Source organism: Cynocephalus volans, chromosome 8, assembly GCF_027409185.1.
Source record: "Cynocephalus volans isolate mCynVol1 chromosome 8, mCynVol1.pri, whole genome shotgun sequence".
NCBI lineage: Eukaryota > Metazoa > Chordata > Mammalia > Dermoptera > Cynocephalidae > Cynocephalus > Cynocephalus volans.
This window is the reverse complement of record NC_084467.1, coordinates 16,330,239-16,353,630: the sequence shown is the minus strand read 5'-3', so window position 1 is coordinate 16,353,630 and position 23,392 is coordinate 16,330,239. Positions and strand designations below refer to the sequence as shown.

The following is a 23,392-nucleotide window of genomic DNA, read 5'->3' as shown; positions in this document are numbered from 1 at the left end:
GAGACAAAGGAGTGCAACTGGCATTTAGTGGTTAAGGGCCAGGGATGCAGCTGAATGTGAAAAGTGCATGCAACAGCCTCACAACAAAGAATTATCCAGCCCAAAATGTCAGTAGTATTGGGACTGTTGAGAAACCCTCATCTAGATTTTCCTTAAATGTTAGGCAAAATTATTAAGATTAGTTAATGTTAGTAACATACATTTATCCAGCCAGCATTTGTTGAATACTCTCAAATGGTACTATATTAGGTGCAGATAGAAAAACATTTACATGAAAATAAAAAATAATAAAAACCGTATTAAGTGATTAGAAGCAGAGAAACAGAATATAAGATTGATAACAGGGTAATTTCAATTTAGATATGAATGGGAAACTTGAAAAGGTGGTATATTAGGTGATACCTGCAGCATGAAGAGGATTCAGTTTTCCGTGGTTGGGGAGGAAGAGTATGAACCTTCCAAATATATGTTGCAGAGGCTCCAAGGCTGTCAGGTGGGAGGAGCCCTCCTGGTTAGTGCTCCTGAGACCACTCAAGATCAGAGGCTCGGAATGTGCTGTCCATGCCTATCAAGAACTTGAAATGTGGCTAGTGCCACTGAGGAACTGAATTTTAAGTTTTACTTACTTTTCATTAAACATAATGCTGCATGTGGCTGCCACATTGAGAAGTGCAGTTGTTGAGGCTGACAAAGTCCAATCATGACATTTTTGTAAGGTTCTGATAAGGCGTTTGGATTTTATTTGATGTACAGAAGGAGCCATTGAAGGGTTTCTAATATGGCAATGACATGATAAAATTTAAATTATGAAAATATTATATTAGCAGATGAATTGGAGTTTACAGGTTACATGGAGAGCAGAATAAGAGTGGCTAAGTGGCTCTGGAATCAGACCAAATGGATTCAGATCCTGGTGCTTCCATATAGCAGCTGTGTGTGTCAATGGGTTAGTTACTTAGCTTCTTTGCACCTCAGTTTTCTTCCTCATAGTTGAAGTAGAGATAATTATAGTATTCATCTCCAAAGGTCATTATGAAGGTTAAATGAGACAAGTCCATTTAAAATTGCTAGAGCCACATATGCGATCATCATCCAGATTTAGCAGCAGCTGCTGCCACTATCACCACTGTACTTTGACCACTCTTACAATGAGGAACTTTTAAGTACTCTTACTGTTCATTTGAAACTAAATCCAAGCAAGGTTGTTGGTGGTTTAGATAAAATGCTTATGTTTTTCATCTTAATAATGTGGCTTTTAAAACTTAAGTATTTATTATAAATACTTAGGCAGGGCAATCTTTGGAACATCTAACTTTATTAAAATAAAAGAGTAAATTCTTTCCTTAAACTATGACATACATTGAATAATGTATGTTATAGAAAATGTAGGAAATTAGGAGATAAAAGGCTTGTACGAGGGTTCCGGTCAAGATGGCAGAATAGACAGTCCCCAGTGTCACTCTCTCCGACAAATCAACCAACTTACAACTATAAAAAAGCAACAACAGCCAAGCTGGGGCTGCTAGAGCTCAGGGGAAGAGGAGGAGAGACCCACGGAATGCACGAAGGTGGGATAAGCCACAATTAGAGAAAGAAAAAATGGCTCCGATCATTTTGTGCCGCAGCAGCTTTAAGGCTGGAGCTGCTGAGCGCATGGAGCAGGAGCTGGCAAAAGCTGCAGCTGTACCCTCCTGATGAAGTTGCTTGGAGGCGGCAAGGGAGAAGAGGGCCTTGGTGGCCCCCAGCCAAGCAAGACCACTAATAGGGTTCCCATGGACCCACATAGGAGTGAAGAGCCACAACAACCGAAAAAAAGAGCCAGTCAGAGGCTGGTGTGTCATCACAAGACCAGAGCATGGCCCATCCCATGGGAAGTGTTTGCAGCATGGGCAGTGGGGGAGATGGGCCCAGCAGGAGAACACTGGGACACAGCAAGGACAGCTAATCTGCCCCCACAATCAGTGTAGGACCACTGAGAGGAAACTGGTCAGAAATACAGAATTGCATCGGGTGCAGTTTGATGAAAAGACTCAGGCCCAGATCAGAGTTTCTACACAGCCCAGGTGCACCGGGTCTCTGGATAGCCAAAAGTACCTATGAAGTCAACCATTAAAGCCTGAGCTGCACAAAAAGTCTTCCCTAGGGAATCAGCAGCAAAGCAGCAATTTAGCTAAACCACACAGCTCAAGTGCTGGTCCCCACAGGAAGTTCCACCACTTTAGAAGTAAGCAAAGGACAAAAAATGAATTCTGTTCCTGCCCAGGGTCCTGAGGTATGGATCCGGGGACTGGACTACCCACCCCCACAACCAGGCACTGGACTACCCACCCCCACAACCAGGCACACCGCCAGTGCCTCGAGGGCCCACCTGGGGTCCTGAGGGCTGGAGACAGGGAGCAGGCTTCCCTCTCACAACCAGGTACACCTCCAGCACCTTGGGGCCTGCCCGGGGACCTGAGGTATGGAGATGGGGACTGGGCCCCCATCCCACAACCAGGCATGCTGCCAACACCTTGGGGCCTGCCTGGGTACCTGTGGCATAGAGATGGGGACGGGGTCCCCCTCCCACAACCAGGCCCACCGCCAGTGCCTTGGGGCCCACTCGGAGCACTGAGGTATGGATCTGGGGACCTGAACCTTCTCCCACAACCAGGAGCATGCCAAAAACATCATCTCTGTGTGGGTGGCCCACCACAGCCACCACAATAACCATGGCTGCCGCGAAAGCAGCTAGACGCCACAACCACTGTGCAGATGGTCAAACAGCCACTGGAATGCATCGACACAGGAGAATTATTAGCAGAGACTAAAGAAAAGAAGAGGATGTCTCTCTCCACAAAGCCCATTCCAGAGTGACAGAAGAAGCATCTGCTCTATGTAATTTTGGAGGACCTGAACACACCTCTCAGCATTGGACAGATTTTCTAGGCAACAGATCAACAGAGTAACCATTACTCTTTCAGAAGAAGAGAAGATGTTGTCTAGGGTTATTAGAGGTGTGAGGGGGAAGGGAGAGGGATAGGGAGAGATTGGACAAGGGACATAAAGAATAAGTACAATTTATAACAATATTTATGCTAGTAAGATTGATTTGATCAACATATGTCAATATTGAACTCCCAAAATATGTATAATCAAATATAATTCAATAAAAATTTAAAAATAAATAAAAAATTAAACAAAAAATGAAAAAGGCTTGTAATATCATTACCCATGTGTTAAATACTGTTAAAATGTTTTTATATGTCCTCTTTTTACTTAGCCATTGCCAATTGTTAAGACACATTGCTTTATTTTTAGTAGTTCTATACAAAAAATTTTTTTTGTAGAAATAATATAATTCATTTTATTTTTTCTTTCTGGTGGTTGGGTACAGGGATCCAAACCCTTGATCTTGGTGTTATAATACTCTGCTCTAGCCAACTGAGCTAACCGGCAAGCAAAACAATATAATTTTAACAGTGTTGCCTGGGTGCTATTGCAGTTGTAAATTATTGTCACCTTAGTTTTAGGACTTATTTCCCTCTTTTTGACTTATAGGGTAAAGTAGCATTTGGAAAATTGCTCCAGATGCCTTTTTTTCCTCCCAAGTGCTTTTCAAATGCACTTGTGGTTGTGGTAGTGATTACAGATGGTGAATTAGTCCTTTTTTCACTAGCTAGCGATTCATTGTTATATTTTCATTTTATTTTGTTTTAGGTGGGAAGTTTATCATCTGCTTTTATTTCTCCTGTGCTTTTTGCTGATTTGTTTTTGTGGGCATATCAACAAAGCAGGTATAAGTGAATTAGAGAGCTTGTTACTTGATGCGTATCCCTTAGGTGATAAAATCCCTTTGATGTTAAAACTAAATTAAACTGACCTAAAATTCATTTATTTCTTAATGTAGTACATTTATATTCTCAAAATACTTATTGATCTTGTGCACATAATATAAACTCATGTACTTCATTTTAAAAAAATTTATTATGAATATTCATGGGGTGCAAAGCAAATTGTTACCACTTGTGCCTAAGATGTGATGGCCAGATCCATACTGGCAGCATGCCCATTACCACAAATTGTGATTATACCCCATGTCCCCCAGGGCCCAGTTATCCCCCAATTATCAGCGACCTCCCTCCCCATCCTCCTTTCTCCACTCCACTTTGTATCCCCAAGTATGTTTTCTACCTCTGCAAGTCCAACACACCACAGTGGTCTTTCTTTCCTTTCTTCTTTGTCTCTTAGCTCCCACTTATGAGTGAGTACATACAGTATTTATTCCCTCTGTGCTTTGCTTATTTCACACTACATAAGTTTCTCCAAGCTCATCTATGTTGTTGCAAATGGGAGAATTTCATTCTTTTTTATGGCAGAATAGTATTCCGTGGTGTATATATATCACATTTTCCTTATCCAGTCATCCATCGATGGACATTTAGGTTGGTTCCATATCTTGACTATTGTGAACAGAGCTGTGATGAACATGGGAAGCAGGTATCCCTTTGACATGATGATTTCCATTCCTTTGGGTATACACCTAGAAGAGGGATTGCTGGATTGTATGGAAGATCTATCTGTAGCTGTTTGAGAAACCTCTATACAGTTTTCCATAGTGGTTGTATGAATTTACAGTCCCACCAACAGTGTAGGAGCGTTCCCTTCTCTCCACATCCTCTCCAGCTTTTGTTATTCACTGTCTTTTTTATTATAGCCAGTCTAACTGGGGTGAGATGATATCTCAGTTTGGTTAGGATTGGAAGAATTAACATTGTGAAAATGTCTATACTACCCAAAACAATCTACAGATTCAATGCAATCCCCATCAAAATACCAATGACATTCTTCAGAGAAATGGAAAAAACAATCTCAACATTCATATGGAACAACAAAAGACCCTGAATAGCCAAAGCAATCCTGAGCAAAAAAAATAAAGCCAGAGGCATAACACTACCTGACTTCAAATTATACTACAAAACTATAGTAACCAAAACAGCATGGTACTGGAATAAAAATAGACACTCAGATCAGTGGAGCAGAATAGAGAACCCAGAAATCATCCCTCAGGCTTATAGCCATCTGATATTTGACAAAGGCATCAAAGATCAAAAACTTACATTGGGGAAAAGACTGCCTCTTCAATAAGTGGTGCTGGGAAAATTGGATATCCATATGCAGAAGAGTGAAACAAAATGAATGTTAACTAAGATAGAAATATTAACTGTACAGTTTGCTGCTGTGTAAGCAGAGTCAGTGATCTGAAGTCCAGGTTAGATGAGTAGGATAAAAGACTTAGAGGTCTACAGTCCATTTTCTTGCAGACAGACGTGACTCTTCATAGGTTTCCTGTCAGTGCCTTTAGTTACAGTGATGTATTTGCAGGTAGAAGTCATAAGTCATCTCTGAAACCCTTGATTAAAGTCATTGCTGTTTCTCATATTGGTCCTTTTAAATTTATTCCTTCATGAAAATTGTCTCCTTTCCAGCTACTACTACTCCCTGGCTTGCTTCCTGAACTCTAGCTTCTGTCTGTCTGTCTCTCTCATCTTTATTGAGATATAATTCAAATATACAGTTCACCCATTTAAAGTATGCAATTCAGTGGGTTTTAGGTGTATTCAGAGTTGTACAGCTGTCATCACAGTCAATTTTAGGACATTTTCATTACCCCAAAAAGAAACCTTGTAGCCCATCATTCCCAATCCCCTCATTGTGGGCAAACACTAGGCCGCTTTCTGTCTCTTCAAGATCTACCTATTTTGGACATTTCCTATAAATAGAATCATACAATATCCAATCCTTTGTAATGACTGCTTTCACTTAGTGTAGTGTTTTTATTGCTGAAGATATTTTATTTATTCATCAGTTAATGGACATTTGAGTTATTTCACTTTTTGGCTATTATGAATAATGCTGCTATGAGCATTCAAGTACAGTCTTTTTATGGATATTTTAGTCTGTCATTCTCACAAAATATAAATGAGGTAAGAGCAAAAAATTAAAATATTGTAGGAAGGAATAAGTAGTTTTTCACGGTCTGGCTGCAATGTATCCCACCAGCCTTATTTTTCTCCACTTAATTCTCTCTCCCCCAGTCCTGTCCAGAGAGAACCCCTTACCTGTTCACAGAACATGTTTTACCTTCTCGGCACTTATTGATTTACTTTTCAAAAGTTTGTCTCTAATTCTTAGTCTGAACTAAACATTTTTAATTCTCAAAGTATAACTCAGATGTAACTCAGATGCCACCAAACCATTTCAGGTCCTCAGACCTAGTTACTTCTGGTTTTCAGCAATACTTTATATATATCCTACAGCATTTATCAAATAATTTTTTCTTTATTTACCTATGACTTTCTTTCTATGGAGAGCCCCTGAAGGACAGAACTATTTTATTTTTTGTAGCCCCAGGGCTTAATCCAAAGTGCCAGACAGAGCATAGATCAGTTAATGTTTATTCTATGACAGATGATGGTGAAATTAGAAATCGTATTAAATTGGTTTGTATTTTGATCACTGTGTGGTATCCCTCATATCTTTTACATTCTGCTCTAGCATTAGCAGACGCATTTTTTTTTTTTTTTTTTAATCTATTGTTTGTGTCAGTATTGATCCTGGGACTGCTAAAATTGGTTTGATAGTCCTTTTGACACCTTTTGCTTATCTTTTGAAATTCTGAGATTCTGACTTTGATTTAATTTTAGTTTGGAACATCACTGATTTATTCTCTGAAGATTTTGTTTTTTTTTTCTTTTAGAATTTTAAGTAGAGAAATGAACCATATTGATTCCACAGATAGAGAGCACACCCTTGAGTATGGAACAATTGACATTGACCAAATTGATCCAGAAGTAAATTTTAGTTTTGGTTTTTGCCTTCTCTGTCTCATTTATAATTTCAAACTTGTTCATGTCTTCATTTGCTAGTTTTGATAATTAGCTTAGATGCTATGTGGAACTTTGATAATAGCCTACCTCTAGATTTATTTCTCTAGCCCTAACTCCTCTCCCAAGCTTAGATTCATATATTCGACAGGCTGCTTATTGCTTCCATTTGGATATTTAATAGGCATCTAAAACTTTGTTTTTGATTACACCTTCCCCTAATTCTGTTCTGCGTCTAATTCTCTATCTCACAGTCATACTTCACCCTCCTAATATTTAAAAGCATAAACATAAAAGCTATCCCTTATTTTCATAAGCTGTCACTTTTGAGTACACTATATAATTTATTTATTATCTTATTTTCTTCAGCTAGAATGTAAATTCCATAAAGGCAGGGAATTTAGTCTCTCTCATTCACTGATGCATCTCAAGCACCTAGAACAATGCCTGGCATAAAGTTTGTTCTCAATAAATATATGATAAATGAATGAATCAATCAGTCCCCATTCCTTTCTTTTTTTTTTTTGGACTGGTAAGGGGATCACAACCCTTGGCATGGTGTGGTCTGCACCATGCTCAGCCAATGAGCGCACCGGCTATCCCTATGTAGGATCCGAACCTGCGGCTTGGCGCTACCAGTGCCGCACTCACCCGAGTGAGCAACAGGGCCGGCCCCCCATTCCTTTCTGTCCCACCCCTTCCATCAAATCAATAGCAAGTTCTGTTGGCTCTGCCTTTAAGATGTAACTCAAAGTGGTCCACTTATTTTCATCTTCATTGTTGCTACTGTGTTCTAAGCCATCCTCAATTGTGGCCAAGATTATTGTGATAGCTTCTTGACTAATTTCTCTGCTTCCATTCTTGCACTCTTCAGTTCTTTCTTTCTCACAAAGCAACCAAAATGATCTTTGGCAAACAGGCCTGGTCACGCTCCTACTTAAAACTTCCAATAGGTTCTTACTTCACTCAATAAAATCCAAATTTCTTACCGTGCCTACAGTCCCTTAAATAATGTAGGCTCTGCTGCCATCTCTTTTTAGCCTCATGAGGTACTAACCTTCCCTTCACTTGTAACACTTTAGTCACATGGACTTCTGTTCCTTGACCTTGTCAAGAACTCAGGGTCTTGTACCAGTTGTTTTCTCTGCCATATAAATCCTTTGCCATTGGTTTATTAATTTCTATTGCTGTGTAACATATCACTACAAATTTAACAGCTTAAAACAGTGCCCATTTTATTATCTCACAGCTTCTGTGAGTCCAGACACTGGTTACAGAGTCTACTGCTCAGGGACTCCAGGCTGAAATTAAGGTATTGACAAGGGCTGTAATCTCATGTAAAACTTGGGATTCACTTCTGTGCCCATTCAGGTTGTTGGAAAAATTCATTTCCTTGTGTCTGCAGGACTGAAGTCCCCATTTTCTTGCTGGCTGTTGGCTGAAGGTTGCTCTCAGCTTCTAGAGGCTACCATCAGGTCCTTCCTATGTGGCCTTCTCACAACATGGCAGTCTGCTAAGTCTTTGAGACAACCAAGAAAGGATGTCTCTGATGATTCACTGTCTTCTGAGGGACTCACCTGATAATTCAGGCCTGCCCGGGATAATGTCTTTTGGTTAGTTCAAGTCAACTGATTATTTACTTAGTCGCGGGAATGATATCATGTTCACTGGTCTCATTCATTCTTAAGTGGGGGAGTCATACAGGATGTGTACACCAGGGACAGGAATATTGTGAGCCATCTTAGAATTCTGCTTAGAACAGTTCACCCTCTGGTCCCCAAGGATTGGCATATGGTCCACTCTTTATTACTTTTTGTACTTAGACATTTTTGGTGGGTAAGTTTTTCTTTCTTTCTTTCTTTTCATGTTGCTAGCATCGTTACTGACCTGTGGTAAGCACTCAAATGTTAACAACTAAAAAACAGCTAATCTTTTTCTTGTTTCTATTGACCAATTACTAAATATGAAAAGAAGAATGACCCTCAGAATTGAACTCAGTGATGTCAGAGTCCATAAAACATATTGGGCATCTGTTTGCTTGAGTATTTAAGTGTGTTATATTACATAAATCATACGAAATTGCCCCCTTTTAAAAAATAGGGTAAAAAATACCTCAGTATCTAGAATTTCATGTAGTTTAACTTACTAAGTATAGCTAAGAGTAGAGCAAGGAGGAAAGCCATTTTTTTCCTCCTTGGTAGTGGGTGGGGATGGGCAATGAGAGTGTCAAAAAGAATTTGAAAGATTTCATGATACTAAGTAAAATTTCCTGGTATCTACTGCACTGCTTCTTTTAGTTGAGTAAACTAGCTTCTGTTTATTTTCTAATATTCTGTACATTTTAGGAAATAAATGATCTGAATGAAGAACTAGGATGATATGAAAAACTAATGAGGAGAAAAACTTTACTTGTCCATTCTGCTTTCTGAGGAACATAGAGTATTGAAATTAGCCAAGTAAGAAAAGCTTTGGGATCTTTCCAGTTCACCCCAAATTGAACTTGTTCGTTTTCATGTGGGAGTTGCAGCTGTTGGAATGTTTTTAGATGAGCTCACTATAGAAACTTTATCTTGGTATACAAAAAGTAAGGGGTGTCTTAGACCTAAGCTATGTGCCTTTTACCTTTATGTAAATCCTTCATTGCTGAAAAAAATTAATTTACTTGGTAAGAACCATAGTGTTTTCCTTTGTTAGCCTTTTATTAAAGACTTAATTATTGTGCCTTTTTAAGTACATATTTTTATTATACATCCTATATATAGTATATATCCAATAAAAATATAATGCTTTGTATTGTGTAATATTCAACAGTAAGTTACAAGTATATATGTATGAATGCTTACAGGAAGCTTTTATTTGGTGATGATCATGAGGTTCCCCTAGAGCTGGGTTCATACTCTGGCTGTGTATTTAATACAAACATGTATGCTTTATTTGGCTTCTACGGTGTTTTAAGTCAGGGAAGTTTCATGCAACAATTCTTTTTCTTCAGTTTCTCTTGAAAAATTGGAAGATGTAATACTAATCTAGAATTCCTGTATGGTAGCGCTTGATTACAGCTCAATATCTGAGTATATGCTGCCCTCTGGGGGGCTGCCTGTTCTCTTTAGTTCTCCATAGTCCCTAATCCCTATTGTTTACACCTGGCCAATTTTTCCCATATGTTTCCTGCATGGTATTTCCATTGCTCTGGAGTCATGAAAGAACAATCATGTTCAAGAAACTTTGTTTTCTATATTTTAACTATTATTTGAAAATTGTAGTTTATGTATGATAGCTCTTAATTGGCCAGTATATTTGATCAAATCAGGTAAATTAGTGCTAGATAAATAAATTTTATACCTGATTAACCTTAGTTTGCTTGATCTTTGTGGTTTACTTTAAAATTTTCAAAACATCCTTCAAGTTACATTGGTCAGCAACCACCAAATATCATTGATTTTATAGGAGATTATTTTATGTAGAAAACGTTAAAGAAAATTCACTAGCAAGCTGAAGTTTTCACTAAGTCAAAATTTTAGGGGTTTTCTTTCTTGGCAGCAGTATTTCCTTCTTTCTTTTTTTTTTTTTAATATTCTTTCAACTCTGCATGTAAGAGGGGACTTCAAAAAGTTCGTGAAAAAATAGAATTAAAGCATAATACAAATCCTTCCATGAATTTTTTAAGTACCTTTGTACATTGCAATACATTGCAATAAAATTAATCTTTTTTAGAGGTGGGTGGGGTATGGAGATTATGACATACTTGCATAATAGGACATAAGAACTTAATAGTAGAGGTTAATAAATAATTTTAAAGCAAAAACTGTGTATTCCCTCCCAGTTCAAAAAGTTAGTTATGTGGTCTTCCCTGTTCACAATTTCCTCTTTACCCAGAGGTAATACTATCTGCTTTTTAAAAAAATTTCCTTGCTTCTGTTTACAGTGTTATCATCCCAGTATGCTTCTCTAGACTAATATAGTCAAGTTTTGCCAGTTTGGGAACTTTTTATAAGTGGAATCATACTGTAGATATTTTTCTATGTTATCTGTCACTCATCATTTATGAAAGTCATCCAAGTTGTGTTGCTGTAGTTTTTTATTCTATTTTTGTGCATTTAAATATTTCATTATTGATCTGTTAACGAACAGTTGGGTTATTCCAATTTTGGGTTATTAAGAACAGTACAACTGTGAATATTTCTGTACGTGTACCCTGGTGCGCATTTTCATTAGTTTCTCACAGATGTATACCCAGTAGTGGGATAGCTGGGTCATAGGGCATGCCTATTTTCAAGATTACTAGCTAATGCCAAATTATTTCCCAAAGTGGTTGACCAATTTACATTTCTAGCAGCAGGTGCATGAGAATTCTGGAAGCTCCACATTACTGCCAGTGCAAAAATATAATATCTGTAAGAAATAAAAAAATTTTTTGGGTATATTATCTTTTAAACTTAAACTTTTAAGAAATAAACTTGGGTACATTATCTTTTATTTTTTTATTTTAATTTTTTTATTTTTTTCCTATATAGGGATGGCAAGTTTGCTCACTTGGGAGAGGGTGGTGCTGACAACACCAAGTCAAGGGTTAAGATCCCCTTACTGGTCATCTTTTTTTTATTTTTATTTTTTATTTTTTTAAAAATTTTATTATGTCGATATACATTGTGGCTAATTATTGTTGCCCATCACCAAAACCTCCCTCCCTCATCCCCCCCCCCAACAATGTCCTTTCTGTTTGCTTGTCGTATCAACTTCAAGTAATTGTGGGTGTTATATGTTCTCCCCCCGCCCGTTTTTGTGTGTGTGTGTGTGTGTGTGTGTGTGTGTGTGAATTATATATTAATTTTTAGCTCCCACCAATAAGTGAGAACATTTGGTATTTCTCTTTCTGTGCCTGACTTGTTTCACTTAATATAATTCTCTCAGGGTCCATCCATGTTGTTACAAATGGCAGTATTTCATTCGTTTTTATAGCTGAGTAGTATTCCATTGTGTAGATGTACCACATTTTCCGTATCCACTCATCCGATGATGGACATTTGGGCTGGTTCCAACTCTTGGCTATTGTAAAGAGTGCTGCGATGAACATCGGGGAACAGGTATACCTTCGACTTGATGATTTCCATTCCTCTGGGTATATTCCCAACAGTGGGATAGCTGGGTCGTATGGTAGATCTATCTGCAATTGTTTGAGGAACCTCCATACCATTTTCCATAGAGGCTGCACCATTTTACAGTCCCACCAACAATGTATGAGAGTTCCTTTTTCTCCGCAACCTCGCCAGCATTTATCGTTCAGAGTCTTTTGGATTTTAGCCATCCTAACTGGGGTTAGATGGTATCTCAGTGTGGTTTTGATTTGCATTTCCCGGATGCTGAGTGATGTTGAGCATTTTTTCATATGTCTGTTGGCCATTTGTATATCTTCCTTAGAGAAATGCCTACTTAGCTCTTTTGCCCATTTTTTAATTGGGTTGCTTGTTTTCTTCTTGTAAAGTTGTTTGAGTTCCTTACCTTATATATTCTGGATATTAATCCTTTGTCAGATGTATATTTTGCACATATTTTCTCCCACTCTGTTGGTTGTCTTTTAACTCTGTTAATTGTTTCTTTTGCTGTGCAGAAGCTTTTTAGTTTGTTATAATCCCATTTGTTTATTTTTCCTTTGGTTGCCTGTGCTTTTGGGGTCGTATTCATGAAGTCTGTGCCCAGTCCTATTTCCTGAAGTGTTTCTCCTATGTTTTCTTTAAGAAGTTTTATTGTTTCAGGGTGTATATTTAAATCCTTAATCCATTTTGAGTTGATTTTAGTATACGGTGAGAGGTATGGATCTAGTTTCATTCTCCTGCATATGGATATCCAGTTATCCCAGCACCATTTGCTGAAGAGGCAGTCCCTTCTCCAGTGAATAGGCTTGGTGCCTCTGTCAAAGATCAGATGGCAGTAAGTGTTGGGTTGATTTCTGGATTCTCTATTCTATTCCATTGATCAGTGTGTCTGTTTTTATGCCAGTACCATATTGTTTTGGTTATTATAGCTTTGTAGTATAGCTTAAAGTCAGGTAGTGTTATGCCTCCAGCTTTATTTTTTTTGCTCAGCATTGCTTTGGCTAGGCATGGTCTTTTTTTATTCCATATAAATGTCTGGATAGTTTTTTCCATTTCTGAGAAAAATGTCTTTGGAATTTTGATGGGGATTGCATTGAATTTGTATATCACTTTGGGTAGTATGGACATTTTCACTATGTTGATTCTTCCAATCCAAGAGCATGGGATATCTTTCCATCTTCTTGTATCCTCTCTAATTTCTCTCAGCAGTGGTTTGTAGTTCTCATTACAGAGATTTTTCACCTCCTTGGTTAACTCAATTCCTAAGTATTTTATTTTTTTGGTGGCTATTGTAAATGGGCAGGCTTTCTTGATTTTTCTTTCTGCATGTTCACTATTGGAGAATAGAAATGCTACTGATTTTTGTGTGTTGATTTTGTTTCCTGCTACTGTGCTGAAATCATTTATCAATTCCAACAGTTTTTTTGTAGAAGTTTTAGGCTGTTTGATATATAGGATCATGTCATCTGCAAACAGGGACAGTTTGACTTCATCTTTTCCAATCTGGATGCCCTTTATTTCCTTCTCTTCTCTGATTGCTCTGGCTAATACTTCCAACACTATGTTGAATAGGAGTGGTGATAGTGGGCATCCTTGTCTAGTTCCTGTTCTTAAAGGAAAAGCTCTCAGCTTTTCCCCATTCAGGGTGATATTGGCAGTGGGTTTGTCATATATGGCTTTAAGTATGTTGAGATACTTTACCTCTATACCTAACTTATGGAGGGTCTTTGTCATGAATGAGTGCTGAACTTTATAAAATGCTTTTTCAGCATCTATAGAGATGATCATATGGTCCTTGTGTTTGAGTTTATTAATATGGTGTATCACATTTATTGATTTGTGTATGTTGAACCAACCTTGCATCCCTGGGATGAATCCCACTTGATCGTGGTGAATAATTTTCCGTATGTGTTGCTTTATTCTGTTTGCTAGTATTTTAGTGAGGATTTTTGCATCTATATTCATCAAGGATATTGGCCTGTAGTTTTCTTTTTTGGTTATATCTTTACCTGGTTTTGGTATCAGGATGATGTTTACTCCGTGACTGCTCAGTTGGCCTTTAGTGCCTTGTGTTTATGGTTGCCTCGGGTCTTGGGCCTCTCCGGGGAGCCACCTTTCTGGTCAGCTTGGACTCTGCTGGGCTGCTGGATCACATACCACAGGGTGTGTGATCTCTGTTGAGCTTTCACTTCCCGTGCAGGACTTCTCCCTGTTCCGTGTGCTCTGGCCCGTGCCATTGGATCGTGCCGTGGCGACCCCACAGGCTGTGTGGTTTCTGTCGAGTCTCCGCCTCCCTGGCCGCACATCTCCCCGCTCTGTGCGCACTGGGCTGGGCTGAGACATGTCTTCTGCAACCCTCGTCTATCAGCTGGGCCTTCAAGACCCTGCTCGGCACCGCCTCGCCCAGGAAGTCTACCAGGTTTCTGCTAGGCACAGATGACCAGTCACTCTGGGTGCCTTTGTAGCACGGTGTAGATCTTTCTCAGGACTTATTACCTTCCTCCTGTTATTGCAGTTATTTGTGTACTTGTCTTATCTCCCACACCAGAGTGTGAGCTCCTCGGGGGAGGAGCCCGCAGCACACAGTTCACCTTTGTATACCCCCGGCCCGGATGAGTCCAGTGCCCGCCTGCAGACAGCTCTCTGGCAGGTTTAAGCGGACTTGGGAACTCTCATACCACACTGTTCCCAACCAGAAATTGGGTACGTGTTTTTCCAAACTGGTGGCCGCAGAGATGGTATCTGCCTCCCAGTAACAGGAAGTTTACCGGGGGCCAGCGTCCAGGGTGTGGTGGAGTGACAGTCGGCCCCGTCCGTACTTCCTTGCCCTCCCGAAACTGGCCGGGGACGCCCCACGCCACCAGCCCTGCCGGAGAACCCTTGGGTACATTATCTTTTAAACAGATGCACATATTGCAGTCCATGACATGGTTGATTGATGTTGCTTAAGATTAATATATAATAGACAAAAATCTTTTTAGATTTGGAGGTGGCTAAGTATTTGCCATAATAAGCTATTTTATACCTCTGCTCCCTGCCTCCAAAATTGAATTATAGTAATGTCTTTCAAATAACAGGAAAACATAGGTCGTATTCTTTGTATAAAACTTCTTGCAGCCACCTTGGAAGGAGATAGAATACAACAGTATTACCTGAAATGGAACAGCTTAGCCAGAGAGAAGAACCCTACCCAGAGAGTAGGAGATTCAATAATCCATTAATTTGAAAATATTCTGAAAGAGGTACAGTTGACCTCGAACAACGAGGGGATTAGGGGCACTGACCCCTGTGTAGTTGAAAATCCAAGCATAACTTTTGACTCCCCCAAAACTTTTAACTACTAACTGATAGGTTAATAACTTCGGGACTTTATCTTGATGATGCTGAGCCTTGGTGAGAGCTACAACAGTGATTATTGGTGGCAACACTTGTGCTAGAGGATGAAGGTTGGGCCAGGCTGACCATGGGGGCCTGGGGTAGCTATGACTGCTTCCTTCCTGATGCTGCCTCTCTGATTGCCGGGGTTTGGGGGGGATCCCTAGGCCAGGTAAGCCTGACTTCCCCCAGTGCTTCCCCTCCCCACACCCTCTTCTTCCTGCAAAAAGGGACAAATGTTCATTCTTGGGGCCGGAAGAACTGTGGGTCAGCTTGTCTGCTGGTGCCTAAGCGGCCCTAGTTTTGCAGGATGGTTGTAGGAGGAGGGCCTAAAGCCCAAGCTGGTTATCTGGGCTTCCTTCCTTGTTTCTGCAAGTTGCTACCTCATTGCTTGTCTCATCTTGGAGGGGAAACTCCTGGGTATGTTGCGTCTGAGAAAGAAAGAAAGCAGCCCCTTGATGTGTCAGTACAACCTGGTCTGAAGATCATAGGCAGGCCATGTTATTCTCCTGTGGGACATGAACAGTTTCACAGGACACCAGCCCTACCCAAAGTTACCATAAGACTGTGATAAAATGAGATAAAACAAAGCCATACGATTTTTTTCCTTTCCTTATTAAATTGAGAACTTTCATCTTTTCACTTAAAGGAAACACTTTGCGGCTTCGTTGTGGAATACCTTAGTTGTTAACATCGATACTCTTATGTTTGCGGGCCGATATTAATTAAATGCTATAATATTTTCATGGTAAACCTTATGTCTTTATAAATGTAACATTTACTCAGAATTGGAGATGAAATTTTCAAAGTCATTTTAAAAGCAAGGAAGAACTAGATACAACAATTTTAAATCTTAATCTTTGCTCACATTTTAGTTTCATTTAAGTCTCTTTTAATCTGTACATTTTTGATTCTAGTCAGTTTTCCATGAGTCCATTTTATTTCAGCATTTGTATATGTCTATATGTTATATATATGCACACACATAAACAAATATGTATATAGAAATGTAATATCTGTACATGTACGTGTACATATATATTTAGAGGCACTTTCATTTATTTTTTTAGTGGCTAGCTAGTGCATGGATTGAATTCTGGACCTTGGTGTTATCAGCACCACATGCTAACCAACCACGCTAACCAGCCAGCCCCTATATTTACTTTTCTAAAGACAAAAATGAGATTATGTTCTATAAGTAACTTGCCTTTTTTTGGTTCAGGTTTATTGTGATGCAGTTTACATAAAGTAAAATTCACGCTTCTTATTGTAGTGTTCTATGAGTCTTGACAAGCACATAGAGTCATGTTATTTTCACTGTAATCAAGGTACAGAAAAGTTATGTCACCTCCCAAAATCTCCTTGTGCCCCTTTAGTAGTCTTTTCCTTCCTCTTATCTCTTTTCTGTTCATTTTACAAAATGGCATCATACAGTGTGTAGTTATAAGTCTGGCTTTGTTCACTTAGCATATTTTTTCCTTTAAGGTTTTGGGTTTTGAGATCATGCTTCAAGAATTTTTTATCAAATTGATAAAAATATTCAAGTGTATTTTTTTCTAAGAATTTTATTTTTTTATTTTTGAAAATTTAAGCCTTTATTCAGTCTGGTACTTATTTTAGTGTAATTTGTGAGGTAGAAAATCTAATTTTAAAAAAGTTCAACTATATTTATTAAGATTGATTTTCTAATCCTCTCACTAAATATTGATTTCTTCACAGGTAACACAAGTAGCAAGACAGCCGGGACCCCCAACCCCTTCCCCTTATTCAGCACATGAAATAAACAAGGGGCATTCAAATCTTGCGGCAACGCCCCCGGGACATGCATCGTCCCCTGGACTCTCTCAAGTAAGGAAACCTTTTTTTTTTAAAAGAAATTTCCATGTAAAACCAACATTTCTGTTTTTCTAAAGCAGATTTTTAGGCAGTAACATAAAACATTACTTGAAGAGTAATTTCTGTTTTGTCTTTTGTGTCTTTTTAGATATACCTCCCATAATGTAGCTACTAATAATTTCATGCTTTTAATTTTGGAAGCATTAAAAATTGAAAATTAACTGCCAAGTGATATTTAGTTTTCCTTTTTTATTATTTAAGAAATTAGAGCACAATTCTAAAGTCCATTTAAGAAAAAAGAAGGGCTGAGCCCGTGGCGCACTCGGGAGAGTGCGGCGCTGGGAGCGCGGCGACGCTCCCGCCGCGGGTTCGGATCCTATATAGGGCTGGCCGGTGCACTCACTGGCTGTGTGCCGGTCACGAAAAAGACAAAAAAAAAAAAAACCACAAAGCACTGATTTGCTTTTCCATGCTTAATCTGCTGTAGTTTCCCCACCTCTTTTTTGGTAGACTGTTGGTCATTATTTTTACTTTTGTGAAAAGGTGGTGTCTTCCCCTTTTGAGTAACTTTAGTGATGTTTTGTTTGTTGGTTGGTTTGGTTTTTTATTTTTTAAGTAGATTATTGGAATTTGTTAGGCCTAAGTTTTTGTTGAATTGTTAAAGAATTGTGAACTCAGTGTCTTTCTTCTTAACAGACACAACAGACATTCAGATGTTTAAAGAGACATTCATGTTTAAAGAGAGAGATGTTACTGTGGATTTAAAGAGATGTTATTGTTTAGCTTAAACCAACCCACCATCACATGCTTGTAAGGTTTCCTGTGGTCAAGAGCTGGTTAGAGTTATAATGTCACTTATTGGAATGTGGAAGGAGTCAAGCCAACAGCATTGACCCATGCTGTTTGATATTGTCAGTATTTACGTGTAAGAGCTACTCTTTTTGATAATGAAAATTATTTTTATAACTTTTTTTTCATTTTTGGCCTTTTAGAATCTGAATATAGGAGAGATAAGGAATTCCTAAAAACAATGCTGGAGTTGATGATTGTAAGTTAGGGGCTGATTAGTGATAGTTTAGACTATAGAATGCTTGGAGAAGGAATGTACAATTTGCCAAATGATGATTGAAATAGCCTTATTAAGGAACATAGAAATTAGTTTGTCATGGACTTAAACTCTACCTAAATTATTTCTATGTAGTTTTAAGTTTCAAATATTTGAAAACATGATAAAATGAACTCTTAATTGTTTAAATGAGTTTGTTTTATTGGTTTCCATAGCACTGAACAGAACCACCGAACTATAATTAAAGTATATTAGTGTGAGTCTGATCAGGAGAGAAAACCATGTTGTATCTTGAATAGGGAAAGTTTAATGTAAAGGATTATTTAGTATAATGAGGGATTGGAGTAAGGAAGGATTGGCTAATTAGAAAGAGAACTCTCAAGAACATGAGGATAGCAGGTAGGTAGGTATAAAGAGCAGCTGGTTCTCTTAGGGCTGAGATAGAGCACCCATGAAAGAGCCTTTCTCTAGAGCTGAGCCCAAGGCTGTGGCTCACTTGATGGTAGAAGAGTCACTGTGGTAATGTACCTAGAACTTGCTGAAAATCTGTCTTCTGGAACTTGTTGGAAATTTGCCCTATGGAGTGTAGAGAAAACCTTGCTTCTCTAGCACCAATCTTCTGTAGCAAAGAGCTGCTGCATTGTACACTGGCTAAAGGCTTCTTGCAGCATCTCTGTTTGCTACAGGCAATTCAAGTAACATTAGTTCTGCTGGATCATAAGTCCCAAGTGGTAGAGCAGCTTGCATTGCAACCTAAACTTATCGCACAGCCTTCTTTTGTCCTGTTTCTCATGCAAAATCCATAACTTCCCAGGTGACTCTGTAAGTCAGTTGAAGTAGCACACTCAAATGAAGTAAATATTGCCTCCAAAATTAAAAAAAAGGCCTACCAAATCTTGTGCCTCTGTTTTCATGGTAATTAATATTAGGTGGCAAACTGCTCCCCCTATCCTGGGCTAAGATCTGACCTTGTTGGAGATGGCATGCTGTGGCTCACTGAAAGGCAGTGGGGCCATGTTTGTGGAACTTATGGGAAATCTCTTCTGTATTCTTGCCAGAATTCTGCCCTCTATGGTGGTGAGGGAAAGCTGTTCACAGGGAGGTTTCTTAGAAGAGGCACTCTGCTGCAAAACTGTCTAAGAGAGTACCAGTGGTAGCTGTTGACTGCTGGGTACTGCTGCCTGCTCTGCACTGCAGCAGAAGCCTGGCACTGAAGAAACTATATCCACTAGGGGTGCTGGTCACCACAGAAGCCAAATTTTGGAGAAGCTGTTTGGGCTGCAGGAGCCTATTGCCACCCCATATAGGAACCAAAGAAGTAAAACCCTTTCCTCCTGCAATATCTCTACAGTATTCTCTACTTACAAATTTTAATGTTGTGCCTCCTGAAATGTTAAAATATTCTAGAGCTCAGATCCATTTTTATATTACAGGCAAACAGGGTACGTTTTACATTGAAAGGCAAGCAATTGATAACTGGCATTAAGGGAAAGAGCTTAGTTTTCTATTTGAAATTCTTACTGTTTCAAGTTGTGATTTGAACCAAGTAGTTGGCCCAAAGCATTAAAGTTTTCTGAAAGATAGAGCTGCTTGCAAATGCGTAGTTGCATATAACTATACATTTACATTTAAGAAAGTATGGTCTCCCAGTGATCTCAGTTATTGAGCCCACAAGTGCTGTTCGGTATGCTGTTTTATCACTACCTTTAGAAACTAAAGTACATGAATACCAAGGAGAAGGGAGATCAAATACTGTCTTGCATTTCTTTGTGGTCTGTTTTGCTACTGTTTTGGCTAATCTGATGAATGAAGCCAGTAGGTCACACCTGGTTCACTGCCCCCCCTCCCCCCCGCTTCCTTTCACACAGAGGAAGGCTTATGTGGAGTCATCTGTCTCTTACCAATATCTTAACATCTGTTGAAAGGGTGAGGAAGTTTTCCTACATTGGCATACATGGAAAAATGGACAGTTCTGTAGGAAACTCAGTCTCCTTAGGTTTAAGGGTTGAAACAGCTTATGTATTATAAGGGAAAGCAGAGCCTTCAAAATAAAGGAGAAAGGATTACAGGCTCGTTGTCAATCGGACCTAGGTTCTAGGGCCAGTTTTATCACTTTCTGGTTATGTACAGATGATAGATACATTATTAATATCTCTGGAACTTGATTTCTTCATCTGTTGTATAGGGCAGAAATAGAATTCTTCTACTCTTTAAGAGGTTTGTTATGATTTTGTTAAATCCTGCCTCAGAACAGGATACGCTAAATTCAGTAAGTGGCATTTATTATTTTCATGGCTGGTCAGTCTTGGTTCTCCTCAAGATTTACGTATGTGTGCGTGTGTATGTGTGTGTGGCTTACCTGCTAACTCTTCTATTTTGGCCACCTGTCTGGTATTAGTGTGAATCTCAGAAGCTGTCCTCAAGAGTTTGAGATGTCTTCCAGGTCTTTGCCTATCCCTAATATTAGGATGAAAGTAGAGTCCAGACCTAGTAATTTTCCTTTGGCAGTAATATGTTTTATGCTTGTGTACAAAAATATTAGATTCAAATCAACTGAGGATAAGATCAAAGAAACTGTTTTTTAGCCACATGTCCTTTTTGATGTGACAGTCTCCCTTTCTTTGAATTAAATCTCTTTGTCTAAAGTAGCTACCTGTGTCTGTCTGAGACTCAGTGTTTGACACTAAATTATTCTATTAAGGTTAATTTAAAGAAACTAAGCTGAAGAAAAGTGAATTTCATAGTTTTGAAACATGAAAGAAGGAAAATGTAGAAAATTGTTCCCAAATTCCTTTTTACATCATTGAGGACAGCCTCATCACCTGCTTCTTCCTCTTCAAGGTAGGATTTTACACATGTGTGCACATGCCAAATTTTAAGGCTTTATGTGCATTTTCCTTTGTTACATGAGTTGTAATTCTTTCTAGCCTCCTCATCTCTGGAGGTTTTGTTTAATCAAAATCAAAAACAGACTACTAAAGATTAATAGTTAAAATGACATTTTTAAACTATGGTGAAATTGGTGAGACATTTTAGGTGTGGATTCTTTTAAATTGCTCTGAAATGGCAGCACTTGAACAGTCTCTAAACCCAGAATATCCTTATTCCGGGAATGGCAAAGCATCGGAATTTACAAGTATCTTTTGGGGGTAGATTTCCAAGTAAATCTGCTGGGAGAAATGTACTCTCCAGGGAGTCAAGAGGCTAATTTAGAGTCCCAACCCTCCCAATACTATCTCAAAATTCAACCTTATGGAAGTAGTTGTTAATGCCTAGTTTTCTTCTTTGTAGAGTCTGTGTAGATGAGATTTGAATTCCCGTTAAGATCTCCGTGGGTTTTGGAAACTAGCTTCAAAGTAGCCAGTTATTTTGGAAACTTTAAAAATTCTTTATTATAGATTTAAAATTCACCAATTTTTGTATTGTTTCGTTGCTCATTTTTTAAAATAATCAGAAGTTTTTTGAATTATTTTAAATTACTTGTCAAGTTATGCAAAAACAAAAGTGGCTCCTACTAATTGCTTAATTGGTGATGCACGTTTGCTTTAACTCAGTTAATTTTCACAAAATTAGCAATTCCAAAACAGTCTAAACTGGCATCAACTACCAGGTTCAACATCTAGGTCTTTTCTTTTTTCTCTTGTTATCACTGTCTAGACTTTAAAGCTTTAGGAGCTATGTTCCAAGTAATTAGTGAGAAGAATGCTCAGAATAATGCCAAAGAAAAGTGTTGTGATACAGACTGAGTATCTCTTACCTGAAATGCTTGGGATCAGAAGTGTTTCGGATTTTGGAATATTTGCATATACGTAATTAGATATCTTGGGTAGGGGACCCAAGTCTAAACATGAAATTCATTTATATTTCATATGTAGTCCTTATATATGTAATGTGAAGGTAATTTTATACAGTATTTTTTCTAATTTTGTACATAAAACAAAGTTTGTGTACCTTGAACCAACAGAAAGCAAAGGTGCACTGTCTCAGCTACCCATGTGGACTTTCTGGTTATTTGGCATCTCCGTCATTCCTGACTTTGAATTTATATTGCTACTGATAAGCAGTCATTTTCTTATACTTATTCACACATAAGTACTTAACGGTAAGAAATATGACTTACCATTAATACAGTAAAAAAATAATGAGTTCAGGGTAACTAAGCAGCACAGTAACATCACAAGAATGTATGTTTCAGGTGTTAACACCAACAGCAAGCGGTGATACGCTTTCAGTTTCCACCTACAGTGCTGTGCTTTGATTTAAAGGTTACTATACACTGTATTTTATTTTTTTAGGTGAGAAGAATCATCAGAAGCAGTTGAGGGACTAGGAAGTGTGTCTTTTAGGGATGAGAAGGCATTCTGCTGGATGGCTTTTTAAAATGTTTCCTCCAGATTTGTCTGCCTCATTAACAATGTGTTTTGTCTTAGAAGTCTCTTTTTGGTTTTGTAAACTGACATGATTTCTTGTTCTATTATGAATGGATACTGCTCTAGTTCTTCAGTAAGCCCATCACATTATTTTGACTGTCACCCATCATATGATGTGTGGAGTTTTCCTCTTGTGCCATTATGTTGGTATTCAAAAAGTTTCAGATCTTTGGATCATTTCAGGATTTCGCATTTTCAGATTAGGGATGCTCAGTCTGTGTGTGTTTTCTGCCTACTGTTCCTGGAAATTACATTTCATTCCTATATTTTTTCTGGGAGACCAACTCAGCCATATAATATAGTGAACTGAAGTGGTGATGGTATATATCCACTGATTAGATTCTTTATTGTGTCTGGATATACTAAGCAAGGGACTTCTTCACTGAGGAATATGATTGATCATGATATTTATTGTAACACTTTGATTTTCGTCATTAGCAAAGAATGAGTTTCAAATGACTCATGGTCCCTACAGTCTTTTCACTTTATCCACTTCTAGACTTTTTCTTTCAGGGGCCTTGTTTTACTCAGTAGCATGTCAGGTCTCTGTATTGCCTTGTAGTTGTTCATGACTGAATATTTCAGCCTTTGTAAGCTGCTTTTCCTTTATTATTAAGGCAAATGATTTTACTTCCTGCATGCAAATGTTTATACTTTTTTGAGGGTTTTTTTTTTTTTTTTTTTTGCCTTTCATGAAGAGAATTCAGAGTTTGATAACTGTGAAGA

The 23,392-nt window shown here is 38.4% G+C and overlaps 1 protein-coding gene across 8 annotated transcripts in view; it reads left to right on the top strand.

The window, feature by feature from the left end:
- Positions 1–23,392, top strand: part of EIF4G3 (eukaryotic translation initiation factor 4 gamma 3) — a 311,414-nt gene that overhangs the window by 92,402 nt on the left and 195,620 nt on the right. For all 8 annotated transcript variants that reach the window (XM_063105198.1, XM_063105197.1, XM_063105193.1 and 5 more), the window contains one exon: positions 17,054–17,182. Coding sequence is in view for 6 of the 8 variants with exons in the window: in XM_063105193.1 (XP_062961263.1) it covers positions 17,054–17,182 (129 nt within the window). In the remaining 2 variants the exon portion in view is untranslated. The remainder of the gene's footprint in view (positions 1–17,053; positions 17,183–23,392) is intronic.